This window comes from Eleginops maclovinus, chromosome 8, assembly GCF_036324505.1.
Source record: "Eleginops maclovinus isolate JMC-PN-2008 ecotype Puerto Natales chromosome 8, JC_Emac_rtc_rv5, whole genome shotgun sequence".
Taxonomy (NCBI): Eukaryota; Metazoa; Chordata; class Actinopteri; order Perciformes; family Eleginopidae; genus Eleginops; species Eleginops maclovinus.
Genome location: NC_086356.1, coordinates 2536870 through 2551801, shown reverse-complemented (window position 1 = coordinate 2551801; position 14932 = coordinate 2536870). Strand labels below are relative to the sequence as shown.

At 44.5% G+C, this 14932-nt stretch overlaps 1 protein-coding gene across 1 annotated transcript in view; it reads right to left on the bottom strand.

Moving 5' to 3' along the window:
• Positions 1 to 2355: 2355 nt before the first annotated feature.
• Positions 2356 to 14932, bottom strand: part of ror2 (receptor tyrosine kinase-like orphan receptor 2) — a 38751-nt gene continuing 26174 nt past the window's right edge. The window contains exons 3-9 of the mRNA XM_063889381.1: positions 13211 to 13507; positions 13067 to 13097; positions 7014 to 7135; positions 6611 to 6925; positions 5997 to 6251; positions 4788 to 4993; positions 2356 to 4672 (exon numbers count right to left, since the gene is read on the bottom strand). Of these exons, the coding sequence (XP_063745451.1) occupies positions 3215 to 4672; positions 4788 to 4993; positions 5997 to 6251; positions 6611 to 6925; positions 7014 to 7135; positions 13067 to 13097; positions 13211 to 13507 (2684 nt within the window). The 3' untranslated portion in view covers positions 2356 to 3214. The remainder of the gene's footprint in view (positions 4673 to 4787; positions 4994 to 5996; positions 6252 to 6610; positions 6926 to 7013; positions 7136 to 13066; positions 13098 to 13210; positions 13508 to 14932) is intronic.

The following is a 14932-nucleotide window of genomic DNA, read 5'->3' as shown; positions in this document are numbered from 1 at the left end:
CCAATTGTAAATACTGTTCAATATACAATGCATTGTAATTTTTCATTATATATTTTCGTTGCATGTGTGCAAACAAGATGCTAAGGCTGCAGAAGTGACCATCCAGCTCTCTGTTGCACGTGAACTGTAAGGGTGTTGCGTCACCTCAAACTGCTCATGCTTGCTTATCACCTGTAGAGGGAGCTGCAGGACAGCTGCTGCACATCTGGACGCTCCTGTACCTGGATCTCCAGAGTTAAGATGGCTGCTGCATTCCTGACCCTCTGTTTTCTAGGAAGTTTACATGCCTGTTTGAATGTGTGCACCTCTTTTTCAATAGTCTCACAGTGGCAATACAGTAGACCAGGATGATGAGCCCATGTAGGAGAATAACCAACGCAAAGATCCCCTACTTTTCTTTAAAACATAGGGGAAATTTAGGGGGGAAATCAACATCAAACTCAAGAGAAAACACTTTAATCCTGTGTATCAAACTCATGAGATACCATGTATTTAAAGCCAAATAGAGACACTTCCTGTGCATACTTTTGTCCACGTTTCACCTGAATTCTGCTTCATGTATGAAGTATTTAGGCCAATTATACACCTCAACTAGATGTGTGTTTAACAGCGCTGCATTACACCACATTAGACTACATGTGGTTGTAATAATTGTCCAACCTGCAGGCGTTGTTATACTTCGGTGGTCCAAAATGTGAGGTGGCGTCATGAACTCTTCTTGATATTCTCCACAAAGCTTTGTTATGGCTTTGCTGTTTTAAAAGTGTTCCTAAAAGGTTATTTCTTCCTAAATAAAGGGTGAAATTGGCTCCATTGTTTGTTGTTATGCATTGTTTTTAGAATATGTTGAGTGCTTTTGTCTAACTTGGACATTATCCTCCCACTCAGCTCCTCCTCAGACCACAGACTCGGAGAACACATGCATCCTCTTGTTGTGGACGTTGAAGCCTCAGATTTTCTGCAGGAAGTGGGTACGACTCCACATCCCTCCTGTCAAGGGAAGAGTCCAGCTCGTCCCCTCACACTCTTTAATAGTGAGGCAGTGTGAATGGCTGGAAAGGTCAGGACTGAGTCTGTCTTTACACACTTGCAAATGATGGAATAGACTGGTTTTGCTGGAGGCGGGTGGTCCAGATTTAATGGCTTGTTGGTGAGTCTTTGCATTCTTCCAGTGTTTGTCATGTACCTGTGAACTCTCAAGACAAAGACTACATCTCCTGTGACACCATCCTGACTCTCTATTTACTGTCTCCTCTGCACAAAGAACTGTCCAATTTTACAAAGCTTTTTTGCCCCCTATGACAAACGCTGAGTGTATTACAGGTTCAGTCCGAGTGAGCGTGCCACATTTTACCTTAAATAGCCACAGGAGGAGTTCATTCTTGCCAGGCTTTTAGAGGTTTAACCAAACACCATTAACTCAGAGCTATTTCTGGGGCTTTCAATCACAATCCATGGTCTTCCTCGGAGGATTTGAGTTGTATCTTCTATGGGATATACGAGGGACAGATTGAAAAGAAGCTTAATAACTAATCATATACATTTAGGTGAAAAAGGGGAATCTTTTGACACCATCCTGACAATAATAGCAGCAAGAATTCATGTAACTGAAATACTGAAAGCAAACAGATTGAGCTGGAGAAAGAGAACATAAACAGATTTTTTTTAAAAGGACAAAGACAGATTAAACTGTGACTACCTCTCCTGACATCTGGTACAAGTACTAGACCAAAACCATACTCCTTCAGACCCCCCCCCCACCCTGGATATAAACTGTTTACCCCGCTCCCCTCTGGCAGGAGGCTGCGCTCCATCAGGACCTAAACCTCTTGCCACTTGAACAGCTTCTTCCCCTCCACTACAAGGCCCGGGACCCCCACTGACACTGAAAGAATATCTTGTTTATCCCGATATTTCTCCATATTCAATGTAAATATTGCTTTATTTTTTAGCGTTATTGTACTTTTCTTTGATTAGTTTTTATATCAGTGCTTTATTTTTATGTCTGCACCGAAAACACCAGGACAAATTCCTCTTATGTGCAATAACCTGTTTCTGATTCTGATTTCAGAGCATATTCAGATTTACAGTGACAAACATCACTCATATGCATCAAACACTTAGCTGTTAAGTTAAGTGACATTAAGCATGTGTAAATGACACTGTAAATCCCATCCGAAGAAGTACAGTATGTGATCTTTAAGGTTCTTTTATTAGTTTTAGCAATGCACGTGTTTCCTCACTACAAAGTATACTTGTTGGCTTAGTTTATCTTCACTTCTCACCGTGTTTTAGTCTCTCTGAACATGTAAGCGGATATTGTGACAAAGGATCATCTATAGGGACATGACAACGTTTGATGTATGAGACTTTATTGGATACCCCGTTCATGGACGTACACATTACACGGTAAGCAAAGAACTATTTAAACAAAGCAAACGTGGTGAAAAGAACGACGTGCCAACACGAGGCGTAGTAGAAAAATTATAAACAAATAAAAATGTCCGAAACCAAAGTACATAAATTACAAATCTGTACAAATTGTTTGATTATCAAAGAGAGGTCCTGTGGGAACAAAAAAATGATGCTGTTCGATCCAAAATGCATCCCAGTGAGTGTAGCTGTGAGCAAGGTTACCCAAAGGTGGATTTTTCCTAAAGCACGTCTACTCATTATACATTCAGTGTTCTACGGTTCGAAAAACCATGGAATAATAACCTAAAAAACAAAGAAAATGGTCCTTAGAAAGTCACCTCTTTCTTACACAAATGGCATTGTAAGTGGGTGGGATTCCTCCTCTTCCTGCTCCTTCTTGTAGGGATGGATGCTTGATAGAGGGGTGTGATATCTGAAGTTGGAGGGGGGTCTTTATCGCCTCGCAGTGAACGGCCTTGTGCATCAGATAAGGCAAGACGTGTCGCCCATGAAGAAGTTGTGAGTAAGAAAAAGTTCTGTGTTGCACAGCAACGGCAAGTACATAAATTCCTCTGAATATCAACACTATAGAAAAAGGTTGCATGACTTTACTTAGCTTGACACGTTAGTTTGACGGGTGCAAACCTGAGACACACTTGACCTTTCAAATGCATCAGAACTGTCAAAGAAACGTATAAAAAACATTCAGTCTCTGCAGAACCGCTCACTTCACTTCACGCTGCTTATTGGATACTCGGCAGGATATCTCCGCTCTTCTCTGCTTCAGAGAGCGCCGCGCCTATGTGTCTGACAGGTGTATCACCAGTTCGTCAGTCTGTGTGGGGTCACTGTCGCCTAGCAGCTCTGTCTCAGGCACTATCAAGTCCTTGTTCTGGTCTAGCGCTTCCTGCGACGCCCCGTCGGCCAAGTCCTCGTCGTTGGTCTTGGAGTCCTCGTTGAGCAGAGCGGCTCTCTCTGTGACGGAGGTGTTGGACGGGGCGGTGGTGACATAGCCCGTGGACGTGGATCCACTGCCGCTGTGGTGAGACCCGGCTTTGCTCACCATCTGCGGCTGGTGGTGCATCTGCTGGTGGGGGATGGGCATAGGTATTTGCATGGGGTAAAAGTTCTGCATGTATGGGTAGGCTGGCATGGGGTGATATCCGTTGACGGGGATGTAGAGCTGCTGGGGCACCATCGGCCGGTGCATCTGACCCTTCATGGGCATGAAATGGGGCTGATGGAAAGGCAAGCTCTTCTTCGGGCTGGCGTAGCGCGATGCGTTTGCTGTGCTCATGCTGATGTTGCTCACAGGGCTGGTGCTCAGAGAGCTGGTCTGGGTGGTGTTGCTGGTGCCAGAAGTCTGAGCAGAGCTGTTGTAGTTGGCCAGGTTTTCCCACGAGCGCAGGCGTGTGTGGATGTCCTTGAAGCGAGGCCTTCTTGCCTGGAACTCACTCCAACACTCCAGCATGAGGGTGTAGATCCAGGAGGGGCAGTCGTCTGGACAGGGCAGGAGCTGGTGGCTGCGCACCATCTCGATCACGTCCTGGTTGGAGTAGCCACAGTGCGGCTGCAGACCATAACTGAAAGTCTCCCACAGCAGGACACCGTAGGACCAGATGTCGGAGTCGGTGGAGAGCTTTCCGTACATGATAGCTTCCGGGGCCATCCAGCGAATGGGGAAAGGGCTCGTGCCCATGAGGTTGTAGTAATCAGCGGAGTAGACGTCTCTGATTAAACCCAGATCCAGGATCTTGATGCTCAGCTTGTCAAAGACCAGAATGTTTCTGGCAGCAAGGTCCTTATGGACTACCTGCTGGCTGGACAGGTACTCCATTCCTGCAGCCACCTGTGTGATGATGTGCAGGAAGTCCGCCTGCTCCAGCGTGGACTTCACCGTCTTGTCATCGTCCGAGCTGCCGACGTCTGAGTTGGGCGAGCGCATCACCAGATACTCATGCAGGTCCCCGAGCCCCGAATAGCTGAACACCATGTTCATGGGCTGCTCCTTGGTGACCACGCCCAGCAGACACACGACGTTCTGGTGCTGTATGTGAGAGCGGATCATGGCTTCGTGGCGGAACTCCTCGCAGAGAGTGGCATCCACCTTGTCCTTCAGCGTTTTGACGGCCACCACCTGGGTCTGCTCTCCGGGTACGGTGCCGTACATGTGACCCTTGTACACCTTCCCGAAACGGTCCTCGCCCAGCTCCTCTGTGAAGCGCACCGCCGACATGTTGATCTCCCGCAGCTTGGCCTGCAGACACAGAGCAATAAAGAACAGACATGTCATCAAGGTGTACGGCAAACAATAAAGTCTAATGTTAAACCTGAGAAATGATGCCCCCCCCTGACCCCCTGCTGTGTGTTACCTGGTGTTTCTGCTGACTGATCAGGGACAGCTCCATGTCCGGGCTGGGTGAGCCGCTCAGCTGGCAGCGGAGGAGTGTGTCCGTTGACTCCTTTTGCTTATTGCGACACAGGCAGACCAGAAAGAAGAGGCAAGCGATGACCAATGGGATGGCAATGGCCGGGATGAGAATAAACAGGATCTCCTTCCTCGGGTTCTGCGGAGAATCTGCAGGAAAGTAAGACAATAGAGATTTAGGGTTGTGATGCATGCACAGTATTTACTCAGTGATGCATGCTCTGTGGCATCAACATACAAATGACATATCCACTGTTGGAGATATATTTATTTATGTTAATTAATGGTACACATATGTATTCTTTTCCTGCTTTTACTTTTATTAAATCAATCTTTATTTATTTTTTAACTCAAAGTAATTCTGTATGCTTTTATTTTGAAGGGCATTTTTTGTGCACTGGGTGATTTGGGCACTTGGTTATTATGTATATATTGGAGACAGGTGATGGTGGTGGTGCACGAGCAACCATTTTTTACCATACAAGCATGCCATAGGAAAGGCTATAGGGCAAGAATATATAGGAAAATGGTTCAGTTGTACTTATAAAAAGCAAATTCTTGCCTGGACTTTTCCCTGCATAAGATTTGCTGTCTGGTGCCTCAGCTGCAGTTTTATTTTGAGTTAATTGTCTGTTTTAACTCTTTATTTTGCCGCTACAATCACAATATAAATATTCTTTTGACAGTTAGAGGAAGTGTATAATAGATAGAAATGTTTGAGGTTTGTTGGGTCTGCCGTGACTGTTTGGTAAAAGTGACTCAGGTGCTCATTTAGACACGAGACCAGACATGTTAAAATTGTTCCATATATATTTAATAAGAGCTTAAAAGGTGCTTTCTATTCTACTGCAAAAATACACTGATTTTTTTGCACAGAAACTTAAATGAGAGTGGCCATTGGACAAGATCTAGTTTGTATGTCTAACACTGAACCAATCAAGATCCTTTTCACAGTTTTTGTCCTTTATTAAGACATCACAACGTTCCTGAAGTTAAGAAAACAGATCATTTTACCAATTAAAGGAACTTTTAGTTTATTTAATCATGTTTTTTATTATTTGTATTTGATTATCCGTGTGAAACCTGGATTTCCCTGTGACGATCAATAAAGGTCCATCTTAACTTATCTAATTGGCTGCACTACAGTACTTACTGCAGGGCTGGATGTCACACAGGTCCACCCTGACCTGAGGGTCCAGCGTGAAGCACCAGGGTGCCTGCATCTGCCCCCCTGGGTTACGGCAAAAGTTGTGACTCCCCCAGAGATCGGGGTATTCCTGGGACAGGTGGTGGCTGTGGGGGTACTGGGCGCTCCACAGCTGGCAGTGATGACCCGACTTGGTGACGCTGACCGTTCCCCTGTAGTCGTCTCCGCTCCCGTTGAAGCAGCTGTGGTCCGGGGGGGAATCTGGGGATCAGACAGGTGGCTTAACAAAAAGATAGCATGAAGAGTGGTGCAGGAATGAGTCCTGAAACCCGTGAATGAGTTAGCATTTCTGGTCCCCAAACTCAATTTAATATTCCATTCCTTACACACTTTTGTCATCTTTTATTCTGACATGAATATTTTCCACTTTTTTAAATGCTATTTTATTTCTCTTGAGAGGTTCACATTTTGAATTGTTTATTTCTAGTCTTTTAATTTGGCTGTCTACAATGCCTTGTTTTTTATGCTGCTGCAACTCAAAGATTTCCCAAATTGGGATCAATAAAGTACTCCATCCATCTATCCGTCTATTCATCCATAATGCTGCAGTTTCGACCTACATGGACCGAGCTTCTCTTGCGGCACTCCTATCCTCATACAGGAAGCGGCTTCCGATGTGCCGGGCCGGGGCAGCAGGGGGCAGTTGGGCAACTCCAGCTGCATGAGGATCATGGGGTTGGAGCGGGCGATGTTGTACTCCAGGTGGCACAGGTCGTTCTCCAGGGCCTCGCACTCATCCTGACAGAGTTGCCGCCGCCGAGGGGTCCGGGAGCCGTCGTCACACAGCGGGAAGACGGAGTAACAGAAGGACGGGATGGCAAACTGGGAGCACTGATCCGACAGGTGGGTGGAGGTGCCGATCATAGTGAAGGCAGCTAGGGAAAAGGAAACGGGTGATCTTTTTTATTACAGTTGTATTGATTATTGTGCAATATCTGAACTGAAAATGGCTGATTTTCTCACCTGTGATGCGGTTTTCACTCTCCCCCTGCATCTGCAGAGACTCCACATAGATGCTCTGGTTGCCAATGAAGCGAGCGCAGGCAATGCCTCGGTACGGCTGGCAGAAACCTTTATCAGTCAGCCTGAAAGGAATAATCAAGGTCTGCTTTAGGCAATAGAAAACACATGAGTTCTCCCAGGAGGCAGCTCCATGTTTACAACTATTACAGCTAGGACATGTCCCTCAGCCCTTCTTTCGGTGGGCATTATGATGCGATACAGGAGCAGCTCACAGGAATTATTAAGACACCGTATTTATAATTCTCCAACAGCCATGTCTGCATATCCTCTACTTTACACACACACATAGCTTTCCATATCTCATTATGGTGACTTATGTAATGGAAAAGTCATTAACAAACAGACCTCTGTGATTTATTTCCATGAAGGGAAGCAGCTTTCCAGGAAGTGCTTATAGTACAGCTCTGTGTTTACTCCTTGAAACGTATTAAGGGACTCTTACTACATGTTAAATGAGTCAAACACCGATAGATAAGAGTGTAAACCCTAGGTCATCTTATTCAATGTCCACTTAATAGCCAGTTTGCACAACAATAGTGAGGAGGGGCTTACAGGTAAGGTTAGAGCAGGGAACACTTTAAGCATTGACTTGGAAGAGCTTGAAAAAAACCTGAAATGAAATTCACATCCATCTCCTCCCTTACACTACCACCTGTTGTCAGCTAACCCTCCACACAGCAAACTCCAGGACAACAAGAACTGGTCTGCAGTCAGTACTGTAGTAAGTCTAGAAAAATATATATTCCAGAGGTTTCACGGTGACTGAAGTACAAACTCAAGGCTAAAATAGAGCGAGTGGCAGCACTGTTGGTTACACTCCATTAGCACACAACAAACCATAGCCTAAATACAAACTACACTTAGTTTTCCCCTCCATGTGAACTGTAAATGGGGTAATTCCTTCATAAATTACCCCATATAAAGTATATTAAGCCTTTAAGTTTTGCATAAATAAGAGCACAGCCAGTTTGAGTGACACCAAAAAGTAGGTTAGCCAGCTGAGTAGCATCTCCTAGTTAGCCTAGCTTATTAGCTTGAGCTAGCTTGGGACCTTTCTTAGATGAACCTTTATTAATGCCCTGCATTGAGAGTCGCCAGGAATGGGGCTCATAAGGATACGTTTCTACTTTAGGGGCCACTGGGGGAAGTTCATTTGGTAATGGTCTGGTAATGGGAATGGTCTGAGCAAGGGAGTGGGAGGTAAAGAGTAGAAAGTGAGGAAGGGGCCATTGATTAATTGCGTTGTGGCGGATGTTAGTCATATTGTTAAGCTCCTGCTATCAGAGCAAAGACCATGCACAGGCCTGAATAACCTGAATACCAGTCACAGTTTATTGGTACTTGTCAGCTGAGGATCTGAACCCACTAATTGTCTAGACAAACAGTTGGTCCACACATGGATCAATGTTGCTCAGACACACAGGCGATGAATTGTAAGGTCTAATGGGGCAGGTAAAAAATGACTCCCTGTCGCACACTGAGTCCCACCATAAACTCTTCCAGTGTCCACTGCAGCCACAACACATACACCTACTTAAATACGTAGGAGCAAGCGTGAATTACTGCCACTAGTTGTTGTTTGATGTTGTTATAAAGGCTGTGACTCTCAAAGTAAGCATTGGACGTCCTAGCATTGAACTAGCATTGGATGAGCTAGCATTGAACTAGCATTGGATGAGCTAGCACTGAACTAGCATTGGACCAGCTAGGAAAACAACAGAAATAACTTAAAGCTAGAAGGTATTTATGCATGTTGATTACTGTAGATGGAGACCACACAGAGTTAATTGTCTCAGGTCTATGAGCTGCTCTTTGGATAAAAGTCATAACTAGTAGAACTGCGTTTCATTATGAGCAAACCCCCCCAAAAAAAACAACAGCTTGAAGAGAATTATAGAGAGACATTTCCTGAGGATTTTGAGTAACTTGGACGATCTCAACATAGGAATTCCTCTATGTTTCTTATTGAAATCCAGGGCCTGATCACATCGAATTATCGCCATCCCACAATCACAAGACCCTCTGGCGCCGTGCCACATGTTGAGCTGCAGGAAGTTGTTTTAGTTAAAGCAGCTGATCTGAACTTGTTTTCACACTTGGCTCTTTGCTGAGGTCACGCTCGTGTCATGTTTGTGCTCGGATTAGCCTCCCGGGCCGGATTTGAATCCTAATCCAGAACACCGACCGAGTCCATAACCGGGGCTCTGCTCACAGTTAGTTTAGCTTGCTAATGATACGCTGCACTGTGCTGGGACTCTTCATACCGTTTGATTACCTACAATCAGATTTACAGGTAATTGAATCGAGCTGCTAGGTATGGGAAGGTTACCTGACAATGGCTCCGATTGTGCAGATTTATTAGCAACACCTGAATGGGTTTGATTTCAACCCAGTGGCCTAATTTAGATCGTATGCATGCCACCATTTACTAATAAAGAAAAGGAGCCCATGTTGTTGTTTATTTTGAGTGTCAGGCCTAGAGAGGATGGAGACTTCTGTTCCTGCTTCCATCCAATCAGTGTGCACCCAGCCATGGTAGTCAGATTACAGCTGTGCCTTAAAACAACAAGGGGCTGCACGGGTGGGCTTCTGTGTTCAGTTACATGAGCAACAGTCCTGTAAATTTGACATTTCATCAGACAGAAACACAGGGTCCAGCAGTCAGTAGGGGCTTGGACTGGGAATCGTAGGGTCGCCGGTTCAAGTCCCCAAACAGACTTGAAATATGGAAAGTGGACTGCTACTTGGAGAGGTCCCAGTTCACCTCCTGGGCCCTGCTGTGGTGCCCTTGAGCAAGGCACCGGACACCTCCAATCCCCCCTCCCCATTGCTCCCCGGGCGCTGCACGATAGCTGCCCACTGCTCTAGTACTAGGATGGGTTAAATGCAGAGGACCAATTTCACTGTGTGTGCCCTGCTGTGTGCACGTATGTGACAAATAAAGAGGGTTTCATCCTCCGATTCTAGGGGGTGATGTGCACTTGAATGCATCGCTGCAGCATGACTTGAGTCGGCTTCAACACTGTGAACATTATCTTTCAAAATACGTTTTTATGTTTTTTGTGTGCTTTTGGGTCCAAAATGTTCATATTGTATGTCAAAATGAAAAAGTATCTATCAGGTTATATAGGTGAGGTTGTCCTAAAAAGAAAAGACACCAAACATTGACATGCTAAACGTTTCTTAATGGGGTTTAGTACGAAAAATGAAATAAAGAAAGTAGCTTGAAAACGGTCAAATTAGGGTTAATGGAGCTTCAGTATCATCCTGATCCCAGTACAGGAAGTGGCTGTCTTACTTACTCTACTGAAGTTAAACAGTCCTACTTAACAGTCAGTGGGGGAGTAATGGCTTTATGATAAATGGTACCTGGGCGGCGTTTATATAGCAGGTTTTTTTCTAGTCTTTGCAAGCCCCGGAGGCGCTTTTACATATACAAGTCATCATTCCCCCGTTCATAGACATTCATATAGAGGCAGAAGCTGCTACATGCTCAGGGAGACTAATATTCACACACACTCACACACTGTCAGCCATCAGGAGCAGCTTGGGGTTCAGTTTCCTCATTACATAAACTAAAATGCCTGACCATTAAGTCTGCCTGCACCACTTAAATGTACAGTTACTGAGCTACTGCGACTAAGGACATGTATCTCACTACCATGAACAGTTAGATGTATAATGATTTCCCTGATCAATAAATGCTGAACATTACAACAATGTAAGTGTTGCTTAAAATAACAATGAGGCACTGCACCCCTCCCCACGATGAATATATCCCCCTACCTCTCCACATTAATGGAGTCACATTGCTGGCTGATGAGATAAGCTCCCTGGAAGAGGCCTTCAGGAACACTTGGTCTGACGGAGACATGAATCAGCATTCTTTCCAGTTCAGAGCGGGCCTGTCCAAACCACCGGCGGGGCTCTGACTGCTGCTGCAGGAATCCGTCCCAAAGCCAGAGTCCAACCCACAAGACAGACACAGGGCCGCCTGCCCCGCTGCCCTCATGGTTCGGTTTCATCACATAGCACGATATCCGCACCATTACTGATGCAGCGGTGCAGGTATGAGTGTCAGCTGACATGTCGATGCATGCCCCGTCTCACCACAGGCACCTGCAGCTGCTCCTCTTAAGTGCCACACAAATATTTACAGTCATTTCTGAAATCTTCAGAACCATCGTCACCACTATAAACCTTAAGCTGGTCTAATTAGCCTCAGGGCTGTTTGCTTGGTTATATTTAAATTAAAGCTTCAATCCTACCACAAGATCCTTCTGAAAGCTAGATCTAATCCAAAACAAATACAGCACTATGACTTAAAGAGATCATATGCTGTTATTGCCTCCACTGGGACATGTCTCCATGCTTTAATGTACAAAAAGCTCTTTATTTTTCTGATTCCGCCCCTCTTTTCACCCTCTGTCTGAAACCAGAGCTGCTCTGATTGGTTAGCTCTGTTGTGATTGGTCAACGAGTTAGAGATGTCCCGCCCCTTTGCCTATATTAGCACTAGCCAAACAGGGATAGTGTACATTCGTGCATCGTCTTGATAAGCCAAATGACACATAAAATATGAGTCAATTAAAGCAGTTTTATTCATCTGTTTGAGCCAAGGAGTGAGGCTTCCAGATGCAGCTACTCAAATATATTCATATCGGATGTTTCCCTCCTCCTTTATTCATGCATCCTTTCCATCTGTGAACTCTCCAGCTTCTTTGACACAGCAGTGAATCAGAGTATTCTTGAAGATGGCATAAACAGCCTCCGCTGCGCTCCTGTACGGATGTTTGGAAACAAACCCACTGTCTGCACATCGCCTCCACAATTAATCTGTCCCCGCTGAGCCTTGAGAAACAGCTTTAACTGACATTACCCTGCAGCAGGAACATTAATATTATTGTTTGTGCACACTTGCAAAAATATGACAGGGACCACAGAGACGTTGGGTATGCTGCAGGACGGGGTTTTAGGGAGATTTCACGCACTAAAAAGCAAGTTCAGCTGAGCATATACGCTGTTAACGGCATCACAAACACTGCACATACAGTGGGGCAAAAAAGTATTTAGTCAGCCACCAATTGTGCAAGTTCTCCAATTTTAAAAAGATGAGAGAGGCCTGTAATTTTCATCATAGGTATACCTCAACTATGAGAGACAAAATGAGAAAAAAAATCCAGAAAATCACATTGTAGGATTTTAAATGAATTAATTGGTAAATTCCTCGGTAAAATAAGTATTTGGTCAATAACAAAAGTTCATCTCAATACTTTGTTATATACCCTTTGTTGGCAATGACAGAGGTCAAATGTTTTCTGTAAGTCTTCACAAGGTTTCCACACACTGTTGCTGGTATTTTGGCCCATTCCTCCATGCAGATCTCCTCTAAAGCAGTGATGTTTTGGGGCTGTCGCTGGGCAACACAGACTTTCAACTCCCCTGGTGCAGGTCTACAATTTAGTCTCTGGTCACCTTTGACAGCTCTTTGGTCTTGGCCATAGTGGAGTTTGGAGTATGACTGTTTGAGGTTGTGGACAGGTGTCTTTTATACTGATAACGAGTTCAAAAAGGTGCCATTAATACAGGTAACGAGTGGAGGACAGAGGAGCCTCTTAAAGAAGAAGTTACAGGTCAGTGAGAGCCAGAAATCTTGCTTGTTTGTAGGTGACCAAATACTTATTTTACCGAGGAATTTACCAATTAATTCATTAAAAATCCTACAATGTGATTTTCTGGATTTTGTTTTCTCATTCTGTCTCTCATAGTTGAAGTGTACCTATGATGAAAATTACAGGCCTCTCTCATCTTTTTAAATGGGAGAACTTGCACAATTGGTGGCTGACTAAATACTTTTTTGCCCCACTGTATCACACGGTGTAAATACCTTACTCCAATCATTTCTGTGATCCTGATTTTGAGGCTTTTCCTTCTGCTTGCTGTCTCACACACACACACACACACACACTCACACAAATAGCAGGTTCACTTACGTTTCATCCGGGCTATGTGTGGGCATCTGTCCTGTTGGTCCAAAATAAAAACACAATCAAACGGTGCACAAAATACATATGAAAGAGAGCCCTGCTTTCACTGCACTTTGACTAAAAATGAGGTAAATATAAACGTACTCTCACCTAGTTTGACGTACAAGACCCCGGTGGCAGAGATGACCTTGAAGGAGTTGGAGGCGACACACTGGTAGTAGCCGGTGTCCGTGGTGTCCAGGTCCTGGATGCGCAGCTTGGACCCGGCATCGGTCTTGCGGATAGTGATGCGTCCCTGCTCCTGGACCACCGGGGCGTCGTTCTTCAGCCAGCGGATGGACGGCCGGGGGTATCCCGTCACCTTGCAGTGCAGCGTAGCCGTCTGGCCCTGGAAGTGCGTGATGTTGTTCACCGGCTCCTGGAACTCTAGGAAGTGTCCGGAAGGAGCTGAAACACAGAGGGGTCAGAGGTTACAGATAGATGCAGTATGTTAACACTCCCCCTCTGCAGATTCCTCGCTGCTCTCACTCTTTAAATGTTCCTTTTCTGACTCCTAACTCCTCCATAGACACCATGCACACATCATATAAGCCATTGCTCACACTCAGTACTGTAAACCTTGCACAATACTTTGTATATTTTGCATATTTCTGCACAAAAGTAGCTCTTTTAGGTGTGCTTTTCCACCTTAAATTTGATATACTGAATGCATTTTGAGTGATTTGCCCTTCTTTTTTGTGCTAACCCTATGCCTTTATTCCTTGTAAAGAAATATTGTTATTTTTTCAATTTCGTTAAAAAAAGTCATTTATAAATCGCTCTATTTTTAACAGTGCACATTATACACAAAAGAAACCCCTTGCATGTATAAACCTAGTTTGCCATAAACCACACTCTGAAGCTGATTATAATACTTCATATATATTATATTTGTGGGCTTGGAGATGCACTGTTCAATGCACCCTTAAAGTGTTTCTGGCAGGTAAAGGTAGAATCATATTCAGATCTTAAGGGGTGACCAGAGAGGGAACAGAGAGGGTTTGTGAAGAATCAAAGAAAATACAGAAATATCATCCTTTTAATTTTCCATTTTAAAACCTTTGTTCATTTGTATGATTTATAATGCATCCTGTGTTAGTTTGGTTGGTCCATAAAAAACATTCATATATATTGATATGTATTTCTATTTACTGTTTATGTTTATTTATTTTGTGCAATGCCTTCTTAACATGCTGCTGTAGAAAAACAATCTCCATATTTGGAATCCATGAAGTAAATCAGATTTGATCTCGATTAAAATAACCATAGCAGACTCTACATGGACGAGTTTTACACATTGCGCGCTCGTTGTGTGTCACATCAGCTCAGCGACTAACGGCAGATACACTCCAACATAAACACAGACAGCAGACGCACACAGCGCTCTGTTTAAACTACACCGTGCGTCTGTGTGTGCAGACCCGTTAACACACACACCAGCATGTGTGGTCAGCAGCAATCTGAGCCCTCATTACTCAGGCAGCCAATAGCAGACGTCGCTGGTAACCTTAATGGACACAAAGAGGACAGGACATCGTAGTGGCTAGCTGTCTGTAGTTTGTTCTCTTAGTCATGGAAAGGGATAGTAGCCTACATGTGGAATAGATATTTCCCTCCCAAAAAACTTGAATTGACATGTCAGCAGACGCTCCCCAAGCTGCTAGAAAGTTAGTTTATGTTCCACAATATTTACGGTTAAACCAACACTAAAAGCAGAGGCATTCACTGAATATCCCAGACTGTGTGTGTGTGTGTGTGTGTGTGTGTGTGTGTGTGTGTGTGTGTGTGTGTGTGTGTGTGTGAGAAGCATGTGCCAATGTTTTTCATCATCCT